This window comes from Bufo gargarizans, chromosome 6 (assembly GCF_014858855.1).
Source record: "Bufo gargarizans isolate SCDJY-AF-19 chromosome 6, ASM1485885v1, whole genome shotgun sequence".
NCBI lineage: Eukaryota > Metazoa > Chordata > Amphibia > Anura > Bufonidae > Bufo > Bufo gargarizans.
In genome coordinates, this window is record NC_058085.1 from 60,228,930 (window position 1) to 60,251,368 (window position 22,439).

At 44.8% G+C, this 22,439-nt stretch overlaps 1 protein-coding gene across 1 annotated transcript in view; it reads left to right on the forward strand.

Moving 5' to 3' along the window:
* USP36 (ubiquitin specific peptidase 36) overlaps positions 1-21,646 on the forward strand; it is a 58,709-nt gene extending 37,063 nt beyond the window's left edge. Inside the window, exons 15-19 of the mRNA XM_044297870.1 lie at positions 4,624-5,187; positions 14,533-14,672; positions 17,298-17,462; positions 20,592-20,707; positions 21,417-21,646. Coding sequence (XP_044153805.1) covers positions 4,624-5,187; positions 14,533-14,672; positions 17,298-17,462; positions 20,592-20,707; positions 21,417-21,545 — 1,114 coding nt within the window. The 3' untranslated portion in view covers positions 21,546-21,646. The remainder of the gene's footprint in view (positions 1-4,623; positions 5,188-14,532; positions 14,673-17,297; positions 17,463-20,591; positions 20,708-21,416) is intronic.
* Positions 21,647-22,439: the final 793 nt, after the last annotated feature.

Below are 22,439 nucleotides of genomic sequence, written 5' to 3' on the forward strand. Positions count from 1 at the left end.
ATGACAGGGACTTTAGCCTGCCTTGTCCTGGCGTCTGTTGGATGCTGGCCGGGTCGCTTTCGGTTCCTTCCGTTTGTCCTTCTGCTCCCCCACTCCGTGTGGATACGGGACGGCGTTGCTCGGGGGCCGACAAGACCAGTTTTACCAACCTTTTTGCCCGTGCCACTGATCTGCGCCTGCTCGCATTGGGTTTCCTCCCGCCTGCCCAGACGAGTCCAGCGAGCACGCTAGTGTTCGCTCCCGGCCGTGCTTCGTCCAGGTTCTGTTGTCTGATTTCGGATCTTACCTGGGGTTCTTTAGGAAGCTGGGCATTCCCCCACTCGGCCTTTCTCTTCCCATGATTCTGTCTTCTCCAGTCTGGCCTGGTCCTGCGACTGGGACTCTGTTACTTGCAGTGTCTGCGGTTTTTTTGCTTGGACTTCTCCGACTCTTGTCGACGCTCGGTCTCTTGTGTTCCGGGAGGTCCGCGCTAAGGTTGACGGCTCCTGGGTGCTTTCCTCCGCTTTAACCAAATGGCTGTTGCTGAGGTTGCTGCATCAAAGTCAGGGGTTTGTTTTTGGTGTCACCGTTCATTTCACCAGAGCGGTTGGTGCCTCCGCAGCCGGAGGCATTGGGCTTCGGCCATGCCATTGTGCAGGGTGGCCACGGTCTTCCTTGCACTCCTTACCAGGTTCTCCAGAGTGCGTACTCTGGCTTCGGCGGCTGCTGCCTTGGGCCGCCTGGTTTTGCAGGCGGCATTTCCTTGCTGCCTTCGGGTGCTTCGCCTTGGTGCTGTGGTCCCTCCCCTCTTGGACTGCTTTTGAACGTCCCAAGGTCTTCTGTGTCCCCCAAGGAAATTGGGCGAGAAAATGAGATTTTTGTATAACTTACCAGTAAAATCTCTTTCTCGCTCTTTCCTTGGGGGACACAGCACCCACCCATTCATTGGTTTTTTTTCTGCACGGTTTCCGAGTTTTGTTTACCCGTTGGGTAGTTGGCTTGTTGTTTGCACTTGTTGGACTTTGCCTTTTCTCACTACTTGGACACGCATCTGGCAGTCTCTCTCTCCAGGCTGAGGGTATAGCTGTGGAGGAGGGGCTTAACAGTTTTCACTTAGTGTCACGCCTCCTATGGAGATGAGCTATACCCAAGGTCTTCTGTGTCCCCCCAAGGAAAGAGCGAGAAAGAGATTTTACTGGTAAGTTATACAAAAATCTCGTTTTTATTTTTTTCCCCATAAATCAATAAGGGTCCATTCACACGTCTGTAGAATGGGTCCGCATCCGTTCTGCAAATTGCGGAACAGGTGTGGACCCATTCATTCTCTATGGGGCAGGAATGGATGCGGACAGCACAAAGTGTGCTATATGCTATCAACATTTCCGGAGTGCGCCCCCGATCTTCCAGTCTGGGAAAAAAATAGAACATGTCCTATTCTTGTCCGCAGTTGTGGACAAGAATAGGCAGTTCTGTGGGGGTGCTGGCCGGGTGTATTGTTGATCTGCAATACACTATGGATGTGTGAATGGACCCTTATACAGGTGACAAGAAAATTTGATGTATATCTTAATACATAAAAATGCCTCTTTTGACACTTCACACTGTCACATGCACTGATAATTCACACTGAATTCACTGATGAAATCCATGTTTAGTGAGGCAGAGATTAGATGGATTAATAGCTTGACTGAGGGATCAGATTACAGCTGCTGCCCATAGAATTCTTTAGGCCTCATTCACACGTCAGTGTTTGGTAAGTGATTTGTGAGCTAAAACCAGAAGTGTAGCCTGCACAGACATCAGATCTAAGGGAAAGATCTGCACCTGTTCTGTGTTTAGAGCCGCACCTGGTTTTGGCTCACGAATCACTGATGGAAATCACTGACCAAACATTGAAGTGGGAATAAGGCCTTAGAGAGGGAAAATGAGGGAGCATGATGCGAACGATGAGCTAGGGAGAGGTAAGGAACAAGAAAAAAAAAATAATATATAAATTACACAGTACAGACCAAAAGTTTGGACACACCTTCTCATTCAAAGAGTTTTCTTTATTTTCATGACTATGAAAATTGTAGATTCACACTGAAGGCATCAAAACTATGAATTAACACATGTGGAATTATATACATAACAAAAAAGTGTGAAACAACTGAAAATATGTCATATTCTAGGTTCTTCAAAGTAGCCACTTTTTGCTTTGATTACTGCTTTGCACACTTGTTAAAACCACCCTAAATTAGGGCATTTTAGATACACTCTGGTGTTCCTGATCAATGTACCCCCCCCAGGGGTTAATATCCACGCGTGGCTGAGAGACTGGACACTGACACAGAAGTTGGTCAAAGCAATCTCTAACTTTATTACATGGACTAAGCGTTTATGAATCTTCAGAAGAGGGCAGTCCTCTCTGAGGCTAAAACATTGTTTCATTGGTCAAAAAGGAAAAAGTGATAAGAGAAACAGAGATAACACTTCAACATCTGCGCAGTGAGTACCACTTTGGAATGTGAACTAATGTAAACATCTGGTTACCATCGCCATTTTGTAATGGAGTTTATTCTAACAAGAATACTGCCTACGTCATATGTGACACTTTAAAGAGGTGCTTCTCTATAGGCAGTGAATAATATATACATATCATCAAGCCATATGATTGGCTTACGCATTCCACCTGTTCATGCATAAGGCAATGCCTGACACTCTATGGAACACATGTAAAAGATGAGAAATCAGACACTTCCCACAGCACAGCTCTTTGCCCCCCTCTCTCTCCTTTCCAGTCTTGAAACAAAGAGGGGGGTGGGTGGGCACTTGGAAGTAGAAAAAGTTAACTCATTACAATCCTAGATTTACAAAATATAGAATAAAATTCACCCATCTTTAACACACTCTTGGCATTCTCTTGATGAGCTTCAAGAGGTAGTCATCTGAAATGGTTTTCACTTCACAGGTGTGCCCTGTCAGGTTTAATAAGTGGGATTCCTTGCCTTATAAATGGGGTTGGGACCATCAGTTGCGTTGTGGAGAAGTCAGGTGGATAAACAGCTGATAGTCCTACTAAATAGACTGTTCGAATTTGTATTATGGCAAGAAAAAAGCAGCTAAGTAAAGAAAAACGAGTGGCCATCATTACTTTAAGAATTTAAGGTCAGTCAGTCCGAAAAATTGGGAAAACTTTGAAAGTGTGCCCAAGTGCAGTCACAAAAACCATCAAGCGCTACAAAGAAACTGGCTCACATGCGGACCGCCCTAGGAAAGGAAGACCAAGAGTCGCCTCTGCTGCGGAGGATAAGTTCATCCGAGTCACCAGCCTCAGAAAGAGACCAGGTCAATGCCACCCAGAGTTCTAGCAGCAGACACATCTCTAGAACAACTGTTAAGAGGAGACTGTGTGAATCAGGCCTTCATGGTAGAATATCTGCTAGGAAACCACTGCTAAGGACAGGCAATAAGGAGAAGACACTTGTTTGGGCTAAAGAACACAGGGAATGGACATTAGACCAGTGGAAATCTGTGCTTTGGTCTGATGAGTCCAAATTTGAGATCTTTGGTTCCAACCAACCGTGTCTTTGTGCGACGCAGAAAAGGTGAACGGATGGACTCTACATGCCTGGTTCCCACCGTGAAGCCTGGAGGAGGAGGTGTGATGGTGTGGGGGGTGCTTTGCTGGTGACACTGTTGGGGATTTATTCAAAATTGAAGGCATACTGAACCAGCATGGCTACCACCGCATCTTGCAGCGGCATGCTATTCCATCCGGTTTGCGTTTAGTTGGACCATGATTTATTTTTCAAAAGGACAATGACCCCAAACACACCTCCAGGCTGTGTAAGGGCTATTTGACCATGAAGGAGAGTGATGGGGTGCTGCGCCAGATGATCTGGCCTCCACAGTCAGCGGACCTGAACCCAATCGAGATGGTTTGGGGTGAGCTGGACCGCAGAGTGAAGGCAAAAGGGCCAACAAGTGCTAAGCATCTCTGGGAACTCCTTCAAGACTGTTGGAAGACCATTTCAGGTGACTACCTCTTGAAGCTCAGAAAGAGAATGTCAAGAGTTTGCAAAGCAGTAATCAAAGCAAAAGGTGGCTACTTTGAAGAACCTAGAATGAGACATATTTTCAGTCGTTTCACACTTTTTTGTTATGTGTTAATTCATAGTTTTGATGCCTTCAGTGTGAATCTACAATTTTCATAGTCATGAAAATAAAGAAAACTCTTTGAATGAGAAGGTGTGTCCAAACTTTTGGTCTGTACTGTATATCTATCTATAACATTTCAGATAGTCTCAGCTCTGACTTACTCTCTGCTTGAGAACAGTCACCTAACACATCAGGTACGATATAAAATATTGACACTGTCATGGCCCCATGACAATTGTATATCTGTATTGATAACAAAAGATGAAGGGATAGACCAAACCAGTACAGAATTTTAATGGTAGTCTTAATACTTCCAGTATTTCTTTGTCACCCTTCTAGTAGACATATACACTGCATCACCTCTATATTTTGCTCATGTAAAAGCAAAGAGATCTAGCCGATAGAGGCTGTGGTCCATAGGGTCATAGCCATAAGTTATTGTTCTGTGTATTCACCGAAGCTGCTTGCTGGGTAACGACATCTAAAACCTTTCTTGTCTTCCAGGAAATCACTTCAAGCTGCAGACAGTGTTCCTGGGACTTGTAGCAATACTTCCAAGCAGAAATCTATCAAATTACATGTTAAACATACAAAGCACAGTGTCGAATCATCCCAACACGGCCCTCCACTCAGCCACCCTGTCAGCCTTTCTACAGATAGTACATCCTCGCTGACCATATCCTTCCAAAGCACTGAAACCCTGGGTACAAGGTCCTCAAATGCAAAAGACAAATACCAGTTGGGAGCTCATTACATAAGCTGCAATGGGGACAGTGGAATCGGCGAGGAAAGTAATATCGTAAAGAAGAAAAAGAAGAAGAAAAGGAAATCTTTGGAAAAGGAAGGCAGGACAGAAAGTGTTCTGTCTCACTTGGAGACACGGACATTGAACAGTCATGAAATAAAGGAGGGTAAAATAAAGCATAAGAAATGTAGAGCTCCAGAGGGCAGCAAAAGTATAGAACCTGCATCGGAAACTTCACGAGAGATAACCGTCAAAAAAAAGAAGAGGGAGAGTGCGCCATGTGCCGAGCATGTGGAGGATGAGCCCATCATACAGTTAAATGGGTAAGTACGCCACCTTTTATTGACCCGACGTGTTCCAGATTTTACCCTGTGCATTTAAAGGGTTAAAGTCACTGAAAATCCACAAGATTTCTGTGCAACAATGAGCATAGTTCCCAGGAGGACAGAGTTGAGCCTCATTCACATATCCGTGCTCAAATCCGTGAGAAGGTAGTTAATGATGCATCTGTTGAGCTGTCCGTGAAGGTTCATGGTCTGTGAGTCAATTTTTTGCTGTCTGTGTGCTATCCGTGTTTCACGGACCCATAAACTATAATGGGCGTGATGGATCCGTGAACAAGGACCAAATAGAGCATGCATCCGTGCTAAAAACACTCACCTACGGACCGTACTAGAACACTGATGTGTGAATACACACATTAAAGTGAAAGGGGACGTGTGCTGTCCATGGAGAAAACGTACCGCATACGTCCGTAGAACACTGACGAGTGAATGAGGCTTTAGATTGTACGCCGATGATATGGTTCCCATATTTCTCTACCACAAGCCGCCTGCATTATTAACAACTTTAAAGACTAATCTGGATGAATAGGAATAAATCTGTGTACATACATGGGAGGGGGGATGTCTCAACCCTTATTTCCGGTCTAAAGGTAGTTAAGGCTACTTTCACACTTGCATTGTTGTTTTCCGGTATTTAGTAAGCTGCAGTTTTGTGCCCAGTCATAAAAACGGATCCGGCACTGAAAACAATGTAAGCTAATGGTGACGGATCCGTGTTTTTAGGAGCATGCATTGACTTTCAATGTATTTAGTGACATATCTGTTATAACGGATCACTTTAATTCCGGTGAACTTGGTTAAAGCACACTAGTCCCACAAAATTCAGAGCAATTTGTGCAGCAGGTTATAGAGCAGGAGGAGCTGAGCAGATCGATGTATATTTTTGTGGGAAATTTTTTTATTAAAACTTTTAATTTATACATTTTAAGACACTTAAAGGGGGTTGTCCTCTTTTGCTATATTGATGACCCCTCCCCCCCCGGTCATCAATATAACAAAAGCGGACAACCCCTTAAACTTAGAAAAGGCAGAGCTATAAATGTATAAATTGCAAGTTTTACTGAATCTTTTCCCACAAATATATCTGTCTGCACTATATCCTGCTGCCTGCAGATTGCATTGTATTTTGTGGTGACAGGTTCTCTTTAAGTTATCTTACCTAAAAGCCTTTACTCACTACAACATTCTGCAGTTCCAAAGAGAATATTTCAAGACCATGATGAATGTCCTTTTAACTCTGATTTGTATGCTCTGAATGGGCAGGGCCGCGTCTACTAACTGTGCTAGGTTTCGTTATCCTGACACAGACTTTTCGCACATGCTGTGGTCATGTCCTTCGATGGCCAGATTTTGGAAGATCTTGTCCAATCTTCTGGCACTGTTGGTACCATGTCCTTCTTAGGTCTGCATCCGAGGTCGCCTGGTCACATTATATGAAAATATTTTTAAAATAAAGATTCATAGAAGGGAAGTGTATAGCGCTCCTTTGGTACAGGCCAGCTACTAGCTATGTGGAAATCCCCCACATTCACACAACAGTGAAAAACGGACCTGTGACAGCCATTACGCGTTCGTTTTAAGAACAGTGGTAGTCTAGGGGGTTATTCACACAGCAGTTTTTTTTGATGGTCAGTGAATAACGGACATCAAAAAATAGAACACTTTCTATCTTGTCCGTTGTTACTGACCGACAGACCCCATACAATCGAAGGGGCCCATGTTAACGTCCGTTTCTTAGAAAGGCATCAGTGTCCGCTTTTAATGGACTTTTAAAGGAATTGTCCCAATAAGCTAGCTCCAATATGGGGATTGTGGATTAGCTCTTCCTTAACAACTTATACTACTTCATGGATGCATGTTTTGCTTAGGGCCTCTTGCACACAACCGCGTGTCCCCCGTGGCCGTATTGCGTCCTGCATACGGAGGGTCCACAATACATGGGGCACCGGCTGTGTGCATTCCGCATCACGGATGCGGACCCATTCACTTGCATGGGTCCTCAAATCCGGAGATGTGCTATGGAATGGAAGCACTACGGAGTGATTCTGTGGGGTTCTGTTTTGCAAAAAGATAGAACTTGTTCTATCACTTTGCGGAACAGACGGATCACGGACTAATTTAAGTGAATGGGTCTGGATCCGTCCTGGCCGCCCCACAGACGTTGACCGTGCATTGGGGACCGCAAATTGGGGCCCCCAATGCACGGAATGGAATGCATACATTCGTGGAAAAGAGGCCTAAAGGGGTTCTCTGGGCATTTTGTCTAATTAGCAGCTGTCACTAACCTGTGGAGGAAAGCTCTTTTACATAGTACTTGCCCTCCTTCGCTCCCCGTTTCCGCCCAGTTCCCTACCGGGTGTGGCCACTGATTTTCCTGTTCAGCTGCATTGACTATAATGTGGCCATATCTGTGCGGAAAAGCCCTCAGTGGAGACTACGGCATTGGGGAAGGGAGGATCCAGATATTGTATATGCTGATTGTATTTCTCAACAAGAATCTCTACTCGGTCCCTTGGTTCCAGTATTATTTGCATTGTTCATATTCTCATTCAGTGTAGTTTTCCCTGATTGGTGTTGGCTTACTTTGATTTGATTACCACCTCTGTTTTGACTGTAACATTACTGATTACTTCTGTTGGACATGGTTACTCACATTTCTATGTATGTTTTTCTCGTATGTCTTAATACAAGTTTGTTGAATGGTTGACTTCACCTTCTTTTCAGTAAAACAATTTAAAAAAAAATGAGTATGGTGCGGACTTCAATATCAGCAGCAGCTCATATTTCTGTGTGGGTGGTATTTTGAAGACCCCCATGTTCATGTATTTTACTGTACATTGCTGCAATTCCTCAGTGTGGCATAAGAGAAAAGAAGTCGGTCCTCAGGGTGTCTTGCAGTCAGTGACCCCTCTCCTAGGAGTGACAAATGCAGGTTAAACCTTCGTCTGCTATGTGCTATCTGGCCAGTAGATTGTAAATTATTGTCTATGATCCTATGTTGCCAAAGGGGTGGCCTTGTAGGGAGGTTTCACTGTAATTATTAGGTTGTATTTTTATACATGGTATGCTTTGCTCGCTTAGAAAAATAAAGATTTTGGTAGCATAGCAGCTGTTTGCAGTGTACAGTATATATTTAACACATTTATTAATATTACATGGCCCCTGACTAGGGCTGGGCGATTAATCAAATTAATTTGATTAATTTGCCCTTTTAGTGCCTAACAACTTAAAAAAAAATTAAAAAAAATCGAATAATCAATTTTTCTTGAACTGTATCAGCGTAGCCAAAGGCTCTGGTTGCAGGGCCTGCAGAGACCATGCACAGGCTGCACTGATACAGCACTTTGGATCGCAGTGGGAGCCCAGCACTGACTGTAGCCAAGCTCCCGCTGTAACAGACGGGTAGGAGATTACTTTGATGCCAGCTGCTTAACTCCTTAGATGCTGAGCTCAGTAGCGTCTGTAGCATCTAGGTGGTTACACAGAGATTCCCTGTCACCATCCCAACCTCCCCCCTGCAAACAGAATATCAGGAAGCCAATGTGTTGCCATGGCATCCTGGGGTCTAAAAAAGGTCCCTAGGCCCGCCATACTGTATGTCTCCTACACTATGTCACTGTTACAGTCATAGACTGTAATGCAGCTCTATACAAGTTATACCAATGTATTATAAAAGCAATGTCCCTTAGTGAGAGTATAATAAAATAAAAATGACTACCGGTATTTCTGCTTCATAAGACATACTGGATTATAAGACGTACCTAGGTTTTAAAGCAGGAAAGTCTGAAATTATCTTTATTTTTTTTTCCATCAGACCACATATCAAACTGCCATATCAGACATCAGATCAAAAATAAATAAAATTGCCACTTTGCGGGAAAAAAGTGCGTCTTATAAAGCAGAAAATACGTTAACTTTTAATAAAGTCTATTTATGTAAACAAAAGTAAACCATTTTTTCCATTAAAAAAGTGGTTTTATTTGTAAAAATGGTAAAACCCCACCATCTATTGTATCACAATGTGTTCGCCACAACCTGTATAATAAAGATAACATGTTATTTACACTGCCCCAAAAAATAAATGGTAGTAAGTCCCATGTACTCCAAAATGGCACCAATGAAACCACATCTTGTCCCGCAAAAATACGTAGAGGGAAAAATGAATAAGTTCTGACTCCTGGAATGCAACGACATAAACAAATGATTTTGCGTTAAGCATGCTTTTTTATTTATTTATATAATTTTATTAGTAGATTCACAAAACAATCTTTCAAAAAAATATGATACATCGCTATCACTATAAGCACTTAAACAACCCCAAACCGTGAGGTTAGGGGGCCAGGCCAGGCTGTATGGCTCCGCCCCCTTTCCGGACTGAATGCTGCATTAGTAACAGTAGAGAGATAAAAACCTGGCAATGGCGGATTATAATAGGGCGTTTGGGTTGGCAGCCCCGGGCCCAGTGTCAATTGCCACCCCAAATGCCCCAGGGCCATTACATATTTACATTTTGCACTATGCTTAGCGCTAATATCAGCGGGTTGGGCTCGAAGGAGGGAGAGGAGAGTGAGCAGCCGCTTCCTCCAATCAGGTAGCAGCTCACTGCCTAATGTGCCCTCCCCTCTGTGATGTCTTTGGAAGTTTGCTCCCACAGCTAGCGGCAGTAAAGTACCAGCCCTGTATTTACTTTTATCAGCAGTGATGTCCCACATGCTGACCCTCCTCTGGGTCCTCCTGCATTTCTCTTTGCTTGTTTACCCCCAGCACTGCCAGTCACTTCCTTCACAGTATTCCTAGGCTGGGTGAGAGGTCAGAAGGAAGCAGAGGTCTTGTACCAATTTTCCGTTATTTTTAACAGTGACTAAAATCTCTTCTAATGGAACTTTCTCCATTGTAGGGTTCTCAAGTTCATCCACCCTCTCTCCCTCATCCTCCTGAAAATGATCATTAACTGCCAATAGCATTTTTTTTTTTCGAATTTGCATCTTGCTTCCTTTTTTGTGCAGTTCTTGTACTTACACTAGGGGATTTCAAATTTTGATAAATTTTTTGAGTATCTGCAGGTTTTTGCCCTATTTTAGAGAGGTCTGTAGAGCGCCGAATTTGCTTTGGTGCCATTTTCCCCACAAAAATTAAAAGAAAAAAGAAACTATGTGGGTAGATCTCACCAGAGTCTTCAAGTACAGAGGATCACAAGTCCCTGGATTTTGTTTTCTGGTCTTTCTTGATCCTTGTGTTTTATTTATTTTCTCTCTCTTCCTTTCTTTCCTTTTTCTTTCTTTCTCGGTATTAATACAGGATGACAGCAAAGTCCTTGGGCGGCTGTCAGATCAATGCCACAGCTTCCACGTGGGGAGAGGTCACACCTCCAGCAAGGCAGGCAGGAGATCATGACCGCAACCGGAGAGCAGGAGCAGGTGGCACCAGAGGGCAAAAGGGAAAGGGCAGGGACGAGGGAACAGAGGGTAGGAAAGGTAGGAAGACAGTGGCTTAAGCCGCAGCAGCAGCTGAGTGTGGAGCAGAGAAGAGCAGGCTGGCGCTGAAGTGTGACCACAGTCCAACAGCAGGGACGCCGGCTTTTACACACGCCGATCCCTGCTCACACGCAGGCCCGAAGCATAGGTGTCACAGAGCCGATCGCAACAAGCGATAAAGCGATGCAAGGGCAGGACAGAGGGAGGAGGAGGAAGCGACTTGTCCTCTCACGTCATCCCTAAAATGTCTGTGCGTTAAGCATGCTATTATCGTGCTAAACTAGAAAAAATAAAATTAAAATATGCTTATTTGGTATCACCATCATAATACTGACCCGTACAATAAAAGTTACATGCTAATTGTATTGCACGGTGAACGTTGTGTATTTAAAATGCAAAGAACAATGGCAGAACTGCTTTACTTCCCATTTAGCAATAATAGAAGTTGATTAATAAGTGATATGTACACCAAAATGGTGTCGCTAAAATTGAAAATAATAATACCTCTGATTTTGAGAGCATGCTCTTCTAGATTTTTACACTTGTGGTTAGGGATCGACCGATATTGAGATTTTTTATTTTTTTTAGGACCGATACCGATAATTTGTGAACTTTCAGACCGATAATTTATACCGATATTCTGTGAATTTTCATTTTTGAAAAAAAATAATAATAATTCCTACACCTGCTGAAAATGAATGTTTATTGTGTAGGTATTTTTTTTTGTTAATCTTTTTTAATTTATACTTAATAATTTAATTTTTTTTATTTATTTTTTTTAACTAACTTTTAGCCCCCTTAGGGACTAGAACCCTTGTCCTATTCACCCTGATAGATCTCTGTCAGGGTGAATAGGATCTCACACTGTCCCTGCTGCTCTGTGCTTTGTGCACACAGCAGCATGGAGCTTACCATGGCAGCCAGGGCTTCAATAGCGTCCTGGCTGCCATGGTAACCGATGGGAGCCCCAGGCTTACACTGCTGGGGCTCCGATCGGAGGAGGGGAGAGAGGACCCTGTGGCCACTGCCACCAATGATTAATACTGGGGGGGCGCACTGCGCCACCAATGTGTTTAATACTGGGGTGGGGGGCACACTGCGCCACCAATGATTAATATTGGGGGGACGCACAGGGCCACCAATGAAGCTAAATCTCTCATTTATTCATGTACAGGAGATGGGAGCTGGCTGCAGAATCACATAGCCGTCACATAGCCGGCTCCCGACCTCTATGAGCGGTAGCTGCGATCTGCGGCACCTGAGGGGTTAACTACCGCGGATCGCAGCTACAGCTCATAGAGGTCAGGAGACGGCTATGTGATTCTGCAGCCAGCTCCCGCCTCCTGTTCAATTTGAATGAATGAGTAAGTTAACATCATTGGTAGCGCACTGGCCTTAGCTCCTCCCCTCTCTTATCTGTCTCTTCATTGGTGGCAGCAGCAGCAGCATCACAGGGGGGAGGGAGACACTGCTTCCTTCTCCCCTGTGCTGCTGAGGGAACACGGAGAGCGCTGTCAGCAGCGCGATCTGTGTTCCCCATACGTTATCGGAATATCGGCAAAATAGATGCAGATATCGATAGCGGTCAAAGTCCTCAATATCGGCCGATAATATCGGTAAAACCGATAATCGGTCGATCCCTACTTGTTATTAATATTAGGCTACTTTCACACTTGTGTTTGGTGCGGATCAGTCTTGTATCTGCGCAGACGGATCCGCACCAATAATGCAAACGCTTGTATCCGTTCATAACGGATCCGTTTGCATTATTCATAAAAAAAAAAAAAATCTAAGTCAAAACTGATCCGTCTTGACTTACATTGAAAGTCAATGGGGGACTGATCCGTTTCCTATTGTATCAGTGAAAAACTGATCTGTTTGGCTCCGCATAGTCAGACGGTCACCAAAACGCTGTAAGCTGCGTTTTAGTGACCGTCTAAAAAACGCAGCCAAACTGATACATTCTGAATGAATCCTTATCCATTCAGAATGCATTGGGGCTGATCCGTTTTGGGGTGCTTGTGAGAGCCCTGAAACGGATCTCACAAGCGGACCCAGAAACGCCAGTGTGAAAGTAGCCTTATTTTTACATTGTTTGTGTGTAAACCTCTCCTTGGAATGGAGTTTTTGGCACAATATTGGTTTTGATTCATTTTTATAAATCTTTTGGTTGTCAACAGTTAAGGCAGCTGCAGTTATCAAGTTGTCGACTTTCAGGAAATCTATAGGGTTTGCTCTTACTTTTCAAGGAGTGTAATCCCCCTATTTTAGTCAACTTTTTTTTTTTTTTTGATACCTAAAGCTGGATTTCTTGCTCGTGTCATTGGGGCACAGAAGACAGGTAAGCCAGATTTATCATGACTCTGATAGCTCACTCCACTTCAACATATGGCTAAAGTCAGTTTTATCCAAGTCAGATTTATGATCGGCCTTTTAAGACTGTAATAAATGTGGTTTGATGGTAGCAGTTTATCAGTCAGTAAGCAGCTTTACAAAAGTCGCACATCTTTACGAAAAAGTCGCACATCTTTACGAAAAAGTCGCATGTTCTATTAAAAAGTCTCATAAGATAAGCATGGTCCTCACTGGAGTGAAATTGCGACTTTTTAAATAGTCCCAATAGTAAATCTGTCTAGAGATTAATTTACATCAGAAAACTGGGGAGCATAGTGCGTTTGGGACTTTTTTGGGGACTTTTTCACTCCATTATTCTGACCTGAGCTAATGATAAATCTGGCCCAGTGGGTATAGATGATGCCATTAGGAGGCGATGGTGGGGGGGAAAAAAGTTAGCTTCTCCTGCAGACACTGAGCTAATCAGTTTTAGCTCGGTGTCCTAAGGAGGCAGACATGCCTGTGGGCAGGTCTGCTATCCTTTTTATTATTTTTAATTTTTGGTCTTCCACCTGGGAATACAGGAGGTAGAAGCCCCGTTTCCCCACTACCAAGGAGGGATACCAGCAGGTCATCAAACCTGCTGCCCATTCCCTACAATTAGATTGCAAGGAGGTACGGCACACTGCCAAATCTGCCATAATCCACCAGCATTCACATCATTTTTTATTTTTCCCCCCTCTGGGTCCCCATAAAAATGCCAGTGTAGCTTCCCTCACCATGGGGCTCTGCAGTTAGCATAAAGGTTGTGCTACTTTGTACAATAATAACTGTGAAAGAACTGGTGTTTTTTGGGCTTCTGTAAAGTATTTTTCAGCCATATTATTCCCTGATTCAGCTGCACAGCTAGATGCATTTCACTCAGAAGCAGTGGATGTCTCATTTCTGTTGAATCTGCCAGGACTGTATGTAGTGACCTTACTTACTACTATGTTTGTTTTCTTCTAGGAAGCTCAGATAGCTGCTAAGGAGGGAGGGGTCAGACTTACAGACACATGGGCTTCTCTGATTTTCATAGGCAGTTGTTTTATCAACTACAGGATTTCAGCTAGCTCTGATACTCACCCATTTCCTGTGAACCGTCTTCTGACTGTACGTTACCAGGGACGGATCTTGCCTGACAGCAGGCAGTGGACTGAAAATTAGGTGGAAGTGAGACCCCTAGTGGCCATGACTTTACAGCATTTCTTTCAGGTAGTTGCAGGCAGATATGTTTTTTTTTTTTAAATAAAGTTATTTAAAATCATTTATAAATAAAAATGTACTAATTACACCATTCTCTATTAAATGGAATTGTGTGAAAATACAGTGACTTTAAAATGAATGCATAAATGAGCAAATGTAAATCCATTGCATTGGAATACTAAAAACTTTTTTTCCAAAAATAGAATGTCAATAGGAAATGATAACCCAACTATAATACATATACTAATTTTATGTACTGACCTCTTCTTAGTACCACTGACCATCCAGTTGTTGACAAGGAAGTGGACCATGTGGCTAGAAAAGCAAAGAAAAGGAAGCTTCAAGAAGAGAGTGTTAAGATGGAAGCTGAATCTAGTAAACAGAAGCAGATGGTTCGGGAAGAAAATTCTGGTAAGATGTTACTTTGGATCTCTGTTAGAGAAATACTGTTCTAGCCACAGAGGGATTGCGTTGTACTTGCTGTAGCATACTTAGGTCACATGTCTTAGTAAATGCTTCTTCTACAATCCTCTGCTTTGTGACATTTTTCTGTTGCTCCTCACAGAAATGTGTGACTAAATTGACAACTGGAAGCTACTATTCCCCTTATCAATGACAATTCTTTACCTTGTTGTAGTTTGATTTTTGCTTTTCATTGATAACCTCCAAGGATGCAAGGAAATTCATTGAGTTCATCAGAAGAGCTTTGTCACTGGTCTGCAGAACTGTCGTGGGGCATTTGCAAGCTTATCTTTAACCCCTTCAGGACCGCCACACATGTACAGCTGAAGTCCGTTCTTTAAAAATAGCGCTGCTCATGAGTGCAGTAGGTGCCATAGCTGCTGGGCTTCTGCTGTCTTTAGGTTTTAGGTGCTCGCTCACGAGTGCAGCCGGTGCCATAGCTGCTAGGTTTCTGCTGTTTCAAACAGGGGCTAATATAAACAAAATACAGCTCACCGTATCCTGATAACCCCTTGTTTACGGAACAGACGTCAATAATAAGAAAGAGGTTCCAGCACTATAAGATAAGTTTGTTGTAATTGCCTTTATATGTAACATGCAAGGTTTTGGTATGTACCTATGTTATGTTATGGTTGATATAAAAGGATCGTGCCCTTGTCCTGGAAGACATGGTTTTCCGCTTGGTCTCACAGACAGATAGAGATATATATATTTATATAGATGGATAGAGAGGGGGAGAGAGAGAGAGAGACACACTTTTTTTTTATTATTTCAAGATGGTATTGAATGTTGATCACAGGTGTAGCACATGACTGAGTGTGCTGCGCCCTGCAGGAAAGAGTGAGGTTTCCTCCCCCCCACTACATGTGGCTGGTGAGGCCTTACTTAAACCTGGGTATTTGGCACCGCACACAGTTACGATTAAGAACGAGTGAAAGGATGTGTCTCCACGTGTCAATGTGCAACTGTAAATAAAGGCAATTACAACAAACTTGTTATAGTGCTGGAGCCTCTCTTATTGTTAACCAGGGATATTGTCTGCAATCGGGGAAGCCGTACCTTTGCTGTGGTAGGCTGGGTCCCACTAAAGAATCAGACTTCCACCACAGTAATAGTTCCTTTTCGCCATTTTTTGTCACTTCAACTCCCTAAAAAATGAATAAAAAGTCATACACGCTCCAAAATGGTGTCAATAAAAAGTACAGATCGCCCTGCAAAAATAGAACCCTCATAGATAAAACTATATATGTTCCAAAGTTTTTTATTTTTTCAATATTTAAAACACAAGAAATATTATACAGTGGTCCCTCAAGTTACAATATTAATTGATTCCAGGACGACCATTGTATGTTGAAACCATTGTATGTTGAGTAATCGGTTCCAAAGCCCAAAATGTCATCCAAGATGAGAGAAAATTAAGATTTAAGAAAAATAAGCAGATAATTAAGACAGAAGTCCTTACATATAACAGTCAGGAATAGCTGATAACTAGCAACTAATCCAGCTATTTTACCAGAGAAGAGGTCTTGATTGGTTGGATCTGGGTCTGAGATATTGTATGTGGAGTCTGGTTTCAACTTACGATGGGTCAGAACAGACCATTGTAGGCTGACGATATTGTATCCTGAGGGACCACTGTACAAATGTGGTATTGCTGTAATCTTAAGGACCCAGAGGATGAAGGGAACTGGTCAGTATTACTGCATAGGGAACGCCATAAAAACAAAACCTATAAAACTTGTCAGAATTGCATTTTTTTCCCCAATTCCACTCCAATTGGAATTTTTCGCCAGCTTCCCACTACATTGTATGCAATATTAAATGCTGCCATTTGAAAGTACAACTGAGGCTAGTTTCAGACTTTTCAGCGTTGTGATATCACTGGTGGATATGCGGCCGCAACCCAGCAAATATGTTTCATCCAGCTGCTTCTCTGCATATTTGCTGGGTTGTCACAATTATAGTTTAATGGGGCGACACGGGAACATTGTCTGCTGGAACAGCCTGCCGGATCTCACAATGCCAGTGTGAAACTAGCCTTATCCTGCAAATAAAAACAACCCCTCATACAGCTCAGTGAAAGGAAAAAAAAATATGGTTATGGCTCCGGAAAGGCAGGGAGTAAAAAACTGAAACCCAAAAATGGAAAAGGGACTGGTCCTGAAAGGGTTAAATGGATTGTCCAGACCTAAGAGCCAGGCAACCTCTTTGATCTTAACCTGTGCCCCATAAAACAAAACACGCCTGTTTGAGGTCTTGCCATATCCACACTGCTGCTCTGTTCCTGGCCACTTCTAGTCCTGCAGGACCAGGAAGTGGCTTAGTTCTATGACAATTAGTCGGACGTCATTGGACACCTGCTTGAATGGCACGTGTTTTTTGTTTCATGGTGCACAGGTAAGGACCAAAAGTGTTGCATGGGCGCCATATCCTCATATAGCTGATCGGCGGGGGTGCCGAGTGTAGGACTCCTGCCGATCTGATATGGTCCTGAGGATAGGTCATTAATATTAAAAGCCTGGAGAACCCCTTTTAATGAATCTAGTAAAATACTCTATTCTTTTTCCTCCTTAGATTCCGTGTTTGTATGGGACACCCACATCAAAGGCGGATACAAACGAAATAATTCACTTAACGGTGCTGAAAAGAAATTTCGCCCCGCTTGGGATGGTACAAAGAATTCGACTGTTGTCCAAGAACTGCTGAAAAATTCCAGTAATAAAGCATACGGGACAGCAGGTAAGATTTGCTACCATTGTATACTCATATGTGATAACGTAAAAATTTCTGGAAAACGAGATTTTTTTTGTATAACTTACCAGTAAAATCTTTCTCGCTCTTCCTTGGGGGACATAGGAACCTTGGGTATAGCTCAACTCCCTAGGAGGCGTGACACTAAGTGAAAACTGTTAAGCCCCTCCTCCAGCAGCTATACCCTCAGCCTGGAGAGAGAGACTACCAGTTGCGTGCCCAAGTAGTGAAATAAGGTAATGACCAACCATGTAAAACCAAACAAGTCAACTACCAGACAGGGGCAACTAAACTGTAACGGTAAACCAAAACAATGGGTGGGTGAAAAATCGAATTTTCTCGCCCAATTCCTTGGGGGACACAGGAACCTTGGGACTTTCAAAAGCAGTCCAAGAGGGGAGGGACCACAGCCCAAGATGAAAACCACCGGAGGCATCAAGAAACCGCCGCCTGCAAGACCAGGCGGCCCTAAGCAGCATCCGCCGATGCATAAGTGTTCACCCTGTAGAACTTGGTGAAAGTGTGCAAGTAAGACCAGGTGGGTGCCTTGAGCGCCGAGATCTGACCCTTCAACGTACTGAGACCCAGGTCCAGACCAGACTGCAAGAAGGACAAGACCGTAGGGAGGGAAAAACGAAGAGGATGAACATCCGGGGTCTCGCAAAAACCATGGTAGGCCCACCAGGTTCGGTAATAAATCCTGGGCGAGGCCAGTTTACGCGCGCGGATCATGGTACGAACTACATCTGCAGAAAACCCCCGTCGTGTTAAAACTGCGGTCTCAATAGCCATGCCGTTAAAAGTAGCGACCCTAAATGCTGGTGGAAGATCGGCCCTTGAGAGAGGAGGTCTCCCAGAAGCAGCATTAGGTCGGCGTACCAAGGCCGGCGAGGCCAATCCGGGGCTATTAGAATCGTAGGCATGCCTTCCGCCGTGATTTTCCGGAGAACCCATGGCAGAAGAAGGAGGGGTGGAAAAATGTATAGGAGGGAGAACTCCGTCCATGGAAGAACGAGCGCGTCGGCACCGTACACCCTTGGGTCCTTGGACCTGGCCAGGAAGGTGAGGAGTTTGTGATTGAATCTGGAGGCCATGAGATCCACGTCCGGCCGACCCCAACGGAGACAAATGGACTCGAACACGACAGGTGCAGAGACCACTCGCCCGGGTCGATCGTCGTCCGGCTGAGTAAGTCCGCCGCCTGGAATGTAAATGGCTGACAGGGCCGGAACATGACTCTCCGCCCAGTGGAGGATTTGAGACACCTCCTGCATAGCCGCTGCGCTGCGAGTGCCCCCTTGATGATTCACATACGCCACAGCCGTGGCATTGTCCGACTGGACACGAACGGGACGGCCCTGAAGCAGGGGAGTCCAATGCCGGAGCGATAGGAGAATCGCCCTCAGTTTCAGAATGTTTATCGGTAGTTTGGACTCAGACTACCTGCAGACTGGCATCGGTGGTAACCACCAACCAGGTCATTGGCAGATCCATCCCCAGAAAGACAAGCTGCCTGGAAGGGACAAGAGAGGACTTGGGAAGGTTGATCATCCAAACGAACCGCTCCAAGGTTGATGAGCAGATTGTCCAAATAGGGAAGTAGAAAAACGCCCCTGGAGCGGAGCAAGGCCAGGACAGGGGCAAGGATCTTGGTGAACACCCGAGGAGCCGTCGCCAAGCCGAAGGGGAGGGCGACAATTTGGTAATGGTCATTCCCCACCGCAAAGCGAAGGAAACACTGGTGACACTGAGCGATCGGGACGTGGAGGTAGGCATCCTGGATGTCGATAGACGACAGAAACTCCCCTTTTTCCAGAGAGGCCACCACTGATCTGAGGGACTCCATCCGGAACCTCTGAAGACAGAGGAAACGGTTTAACCGCTTGAGGTCCAATATGGGTCTTACCGAACCTTCCTTTTTGGGGACCACAAAAAGGTTTGAATAGAACCCCCTGAATCGGTCCTTCATAGGAACAGGAGCGATTACTCCTTTGTCCAGAAGGGTGCGAATGGCAGCGAAGAAGTTGGCCGCACACTGGGGATCCCCCGGGACACAGGGAGCGAACTGGGTGGAGGGACGCGAATTCGAGTTTGTACCCGGAAGATACAACCTCGAGAGCCCAGGCGTCAGAGACGTGCGCCTGCCAGATGTCCCTGAACAGGAGGAGTCGTCCCCCCACCCGGGTGGGTGGGGGCGCACCTTCAGGCGGGGGTCTGCTTGGCCAAGGGAGGGCGAGCAGGCTGGGACTTGCGCCAGGAGGACTGGGTCTGAAAAAAAGGCTTTTAACGCCTATCCTGGGAAGAATTAGATGACGGACCGGAAGCGGATCGAGGAGTGGAAGCCCTGCGGGAGGACCTAAAGCGAGAAAAAAACAGGACGGCCTCGAGTGGCGCTCCTGGTCCTAGACTGGGGAAGATGGGGAGAGAGAGAGAAGAAGGATGGTGGGGAGCAGGAGCAGGGCTGGAACAGCCACTCTCACCATCCTGATGTCTTCACCCTCTTGTCCATTCCAGCAGGGTCGCCCCTTCAGCCACTGGCACGAGGTGTCAGGAAGCTGGAGAGGGCTTGGCGTGTGGGTGACCCTTGCGCTAGCGGGATGCAGGGGAGCTGGGCTGCCCTGGTCCTCCTTTTCTTCAGTGGTGGAGGCAGCAGTGCGGATAGCCGGCACTGGCGCAGCTCGACCCCAGGAGCGCTGGCGGGATGCAGGGGAGCTGGGCTGCCCTGGTCCTCCTTTTCTTCAGTGGGTGAGGCAGCAGTGCGGATAGCCGGCACTGGCGCAGCTCAACCCCAGGAGACACAGAGAGGTCCAGCTCTGTTGTCCCTGAGAAAAGCATAAAATAAAATAGAAACAACTAAAATGAAAGAGAAAAGACAGCTCTGCAGAGCAGAGAGTGTCTTGCCTCCTTGGACACTAAGCAAAAACTGATAGTCTCTCTCCAGGCTGAGGGTATAGCTGCTGGAGGAGGGGCTTAACTGTTTTCACTTAGTGTCACGCCTACTAGGGAGTTGAGCTATACCCAAGGTTCCTGTGTCCCCCAAGGAATTGGGCGAGAAATGTAGTTTTCTGTATATTGGCATAACTAATATGGAGAATGTGTGAATGTTTTCTGTCACAGTGCATACTTGGAATGGCGAAGAGTCTGCTGTGGGCCAAGATGCTGAGAACCATGCCGATGACTCAAAATATAGCTCGGTTATCGATGATTGGGATGAGGAATTTGACATGGGAAAGGTAATAAAGCTGACTTCTTGATTTTTTTTTTTTTTTTGATTAATTACATTTCATTCATTAGAGGCCCTTTTAATGGGGTTGCATAGAATATGACAGCTCCATTAACTTCCTCTTTGCTGTTCACTCTCTTAAGCTCAAATGATGGTACTGGCATCGCCCCACTGTCCTCCTGTCCCCCCTCTGCAGCTCTCGCTGCTTGAGATTGGATCAGATTTCAAGCATGCCTAAAGGACTTGCCTCCTGATATGTGACTTTTGTAGCTTGAGCATTCAAAGTGGAAACGGACCGTGATCAATATACAAAGGGTCATATATATAGGATGAATGTGGCAAAGCAGATTTCCTGTGAATCTGGGCAATGCCATGTACATTAGTAAGTGGGTGATCTAGATGTGTTATGCTGATACAGATATACTTTTGAAGGGCTGGAAAACTCCTTTACCTTAAGTGGCTAAGTAAAGTTCCTGCAAAAGTAATGGAAGGAGGAGTGTGCGGCAGTGCTATCCGGCAAAGAACAGCCTTCTGGAGTCGTCCTGATCCAGCATTGCCAGATAGTGCCGTCTGCCTGTTGACTGTTATGTAATCCGGAGGAGATCCAGCCGCTCCCGGCAAATATGCTGAAAACTTGTTTGTCTGTCCAATTCCTGGCATTGTCTTCTGCAGCTATGAAAGTAGCCTAACTCTAGCTTATGCGTTTGTTTGTTTTTTAGGTAAAAAAGATCAAATTTCGACGGGACAGATGGAGAATCAAAAATGGATTCCAGTCTCTGCAGAATCGACGCAACTTCTGGTCAGTCACTCACTCCCGACCATTCTCCAGGATGGCATACAAGTACTGACGACAGTATGGAAGATCACTTGTGCTACGAGTCCCCATATTATCTTCCACTACCATATCAGTAACACCAAATGGAGAAATAAAAAAACAATGATATTCTGAGAGCTGTGTGATGTGTAATAGCTCTGTCATTGGAAATACAGCAGATTCTGCTCTCCACAACCTGCCAAGCAAATAGGAATGGTATTTGAGACCAGCCCTGGAGAGTAAGGGCAGAATAAAGATATCATTAAGCAATATTTCCCAGTCCCCGTGGACAAGGTGCTAAGCACACGGTCTTAAATGGTAAGGCTGTGTTCACACTAGATTTAGTGTGGTCCCCCCGTCCCCCCGGCTATACTTTTTTGATTTCACATAATTCCTTTGTATTGGAAGGCATGGTTGACTATGCTTTCTGGTACAGTTGGAGTAAAGGTATACTGACACATGCTAGTCAGACATATCCCAAAAGGACTGTAATAACACCCTGTGTATATTCTCGGTTTACACAGTAAATGTGGGATGAAAAGAGAGTGCCACGTCTGAGGTATATGTTGTGGATACGGTTGTGATCTCCATAATAAGAGGAGAATGAGCTGCTGCCAGACACCTCCGCATGCGCCTCCACCTTTTTAAAGGGATTTTCCTATTTGTGGTATTTTTGGCATGTTGCTGGGACCCACTTCTATCTCCTGAACAGGGCTTGAAGTAAAGTGAGTACAAGCTGCACAAGTGCGGCTTACTTTCCATTTACCATAATGGGACTTACAAAAATAAGCGATTGCGCTCGCTCACCTGTTATCGAGAGTCCCATAGCAGTGAATGGAGAGGGCACTGCCCATGTATGGCCTCTGGGCTCCGTACTGAAGATATTACTGGGACCTGCACAATCCTAGCGATATGCCATAAATGTCCT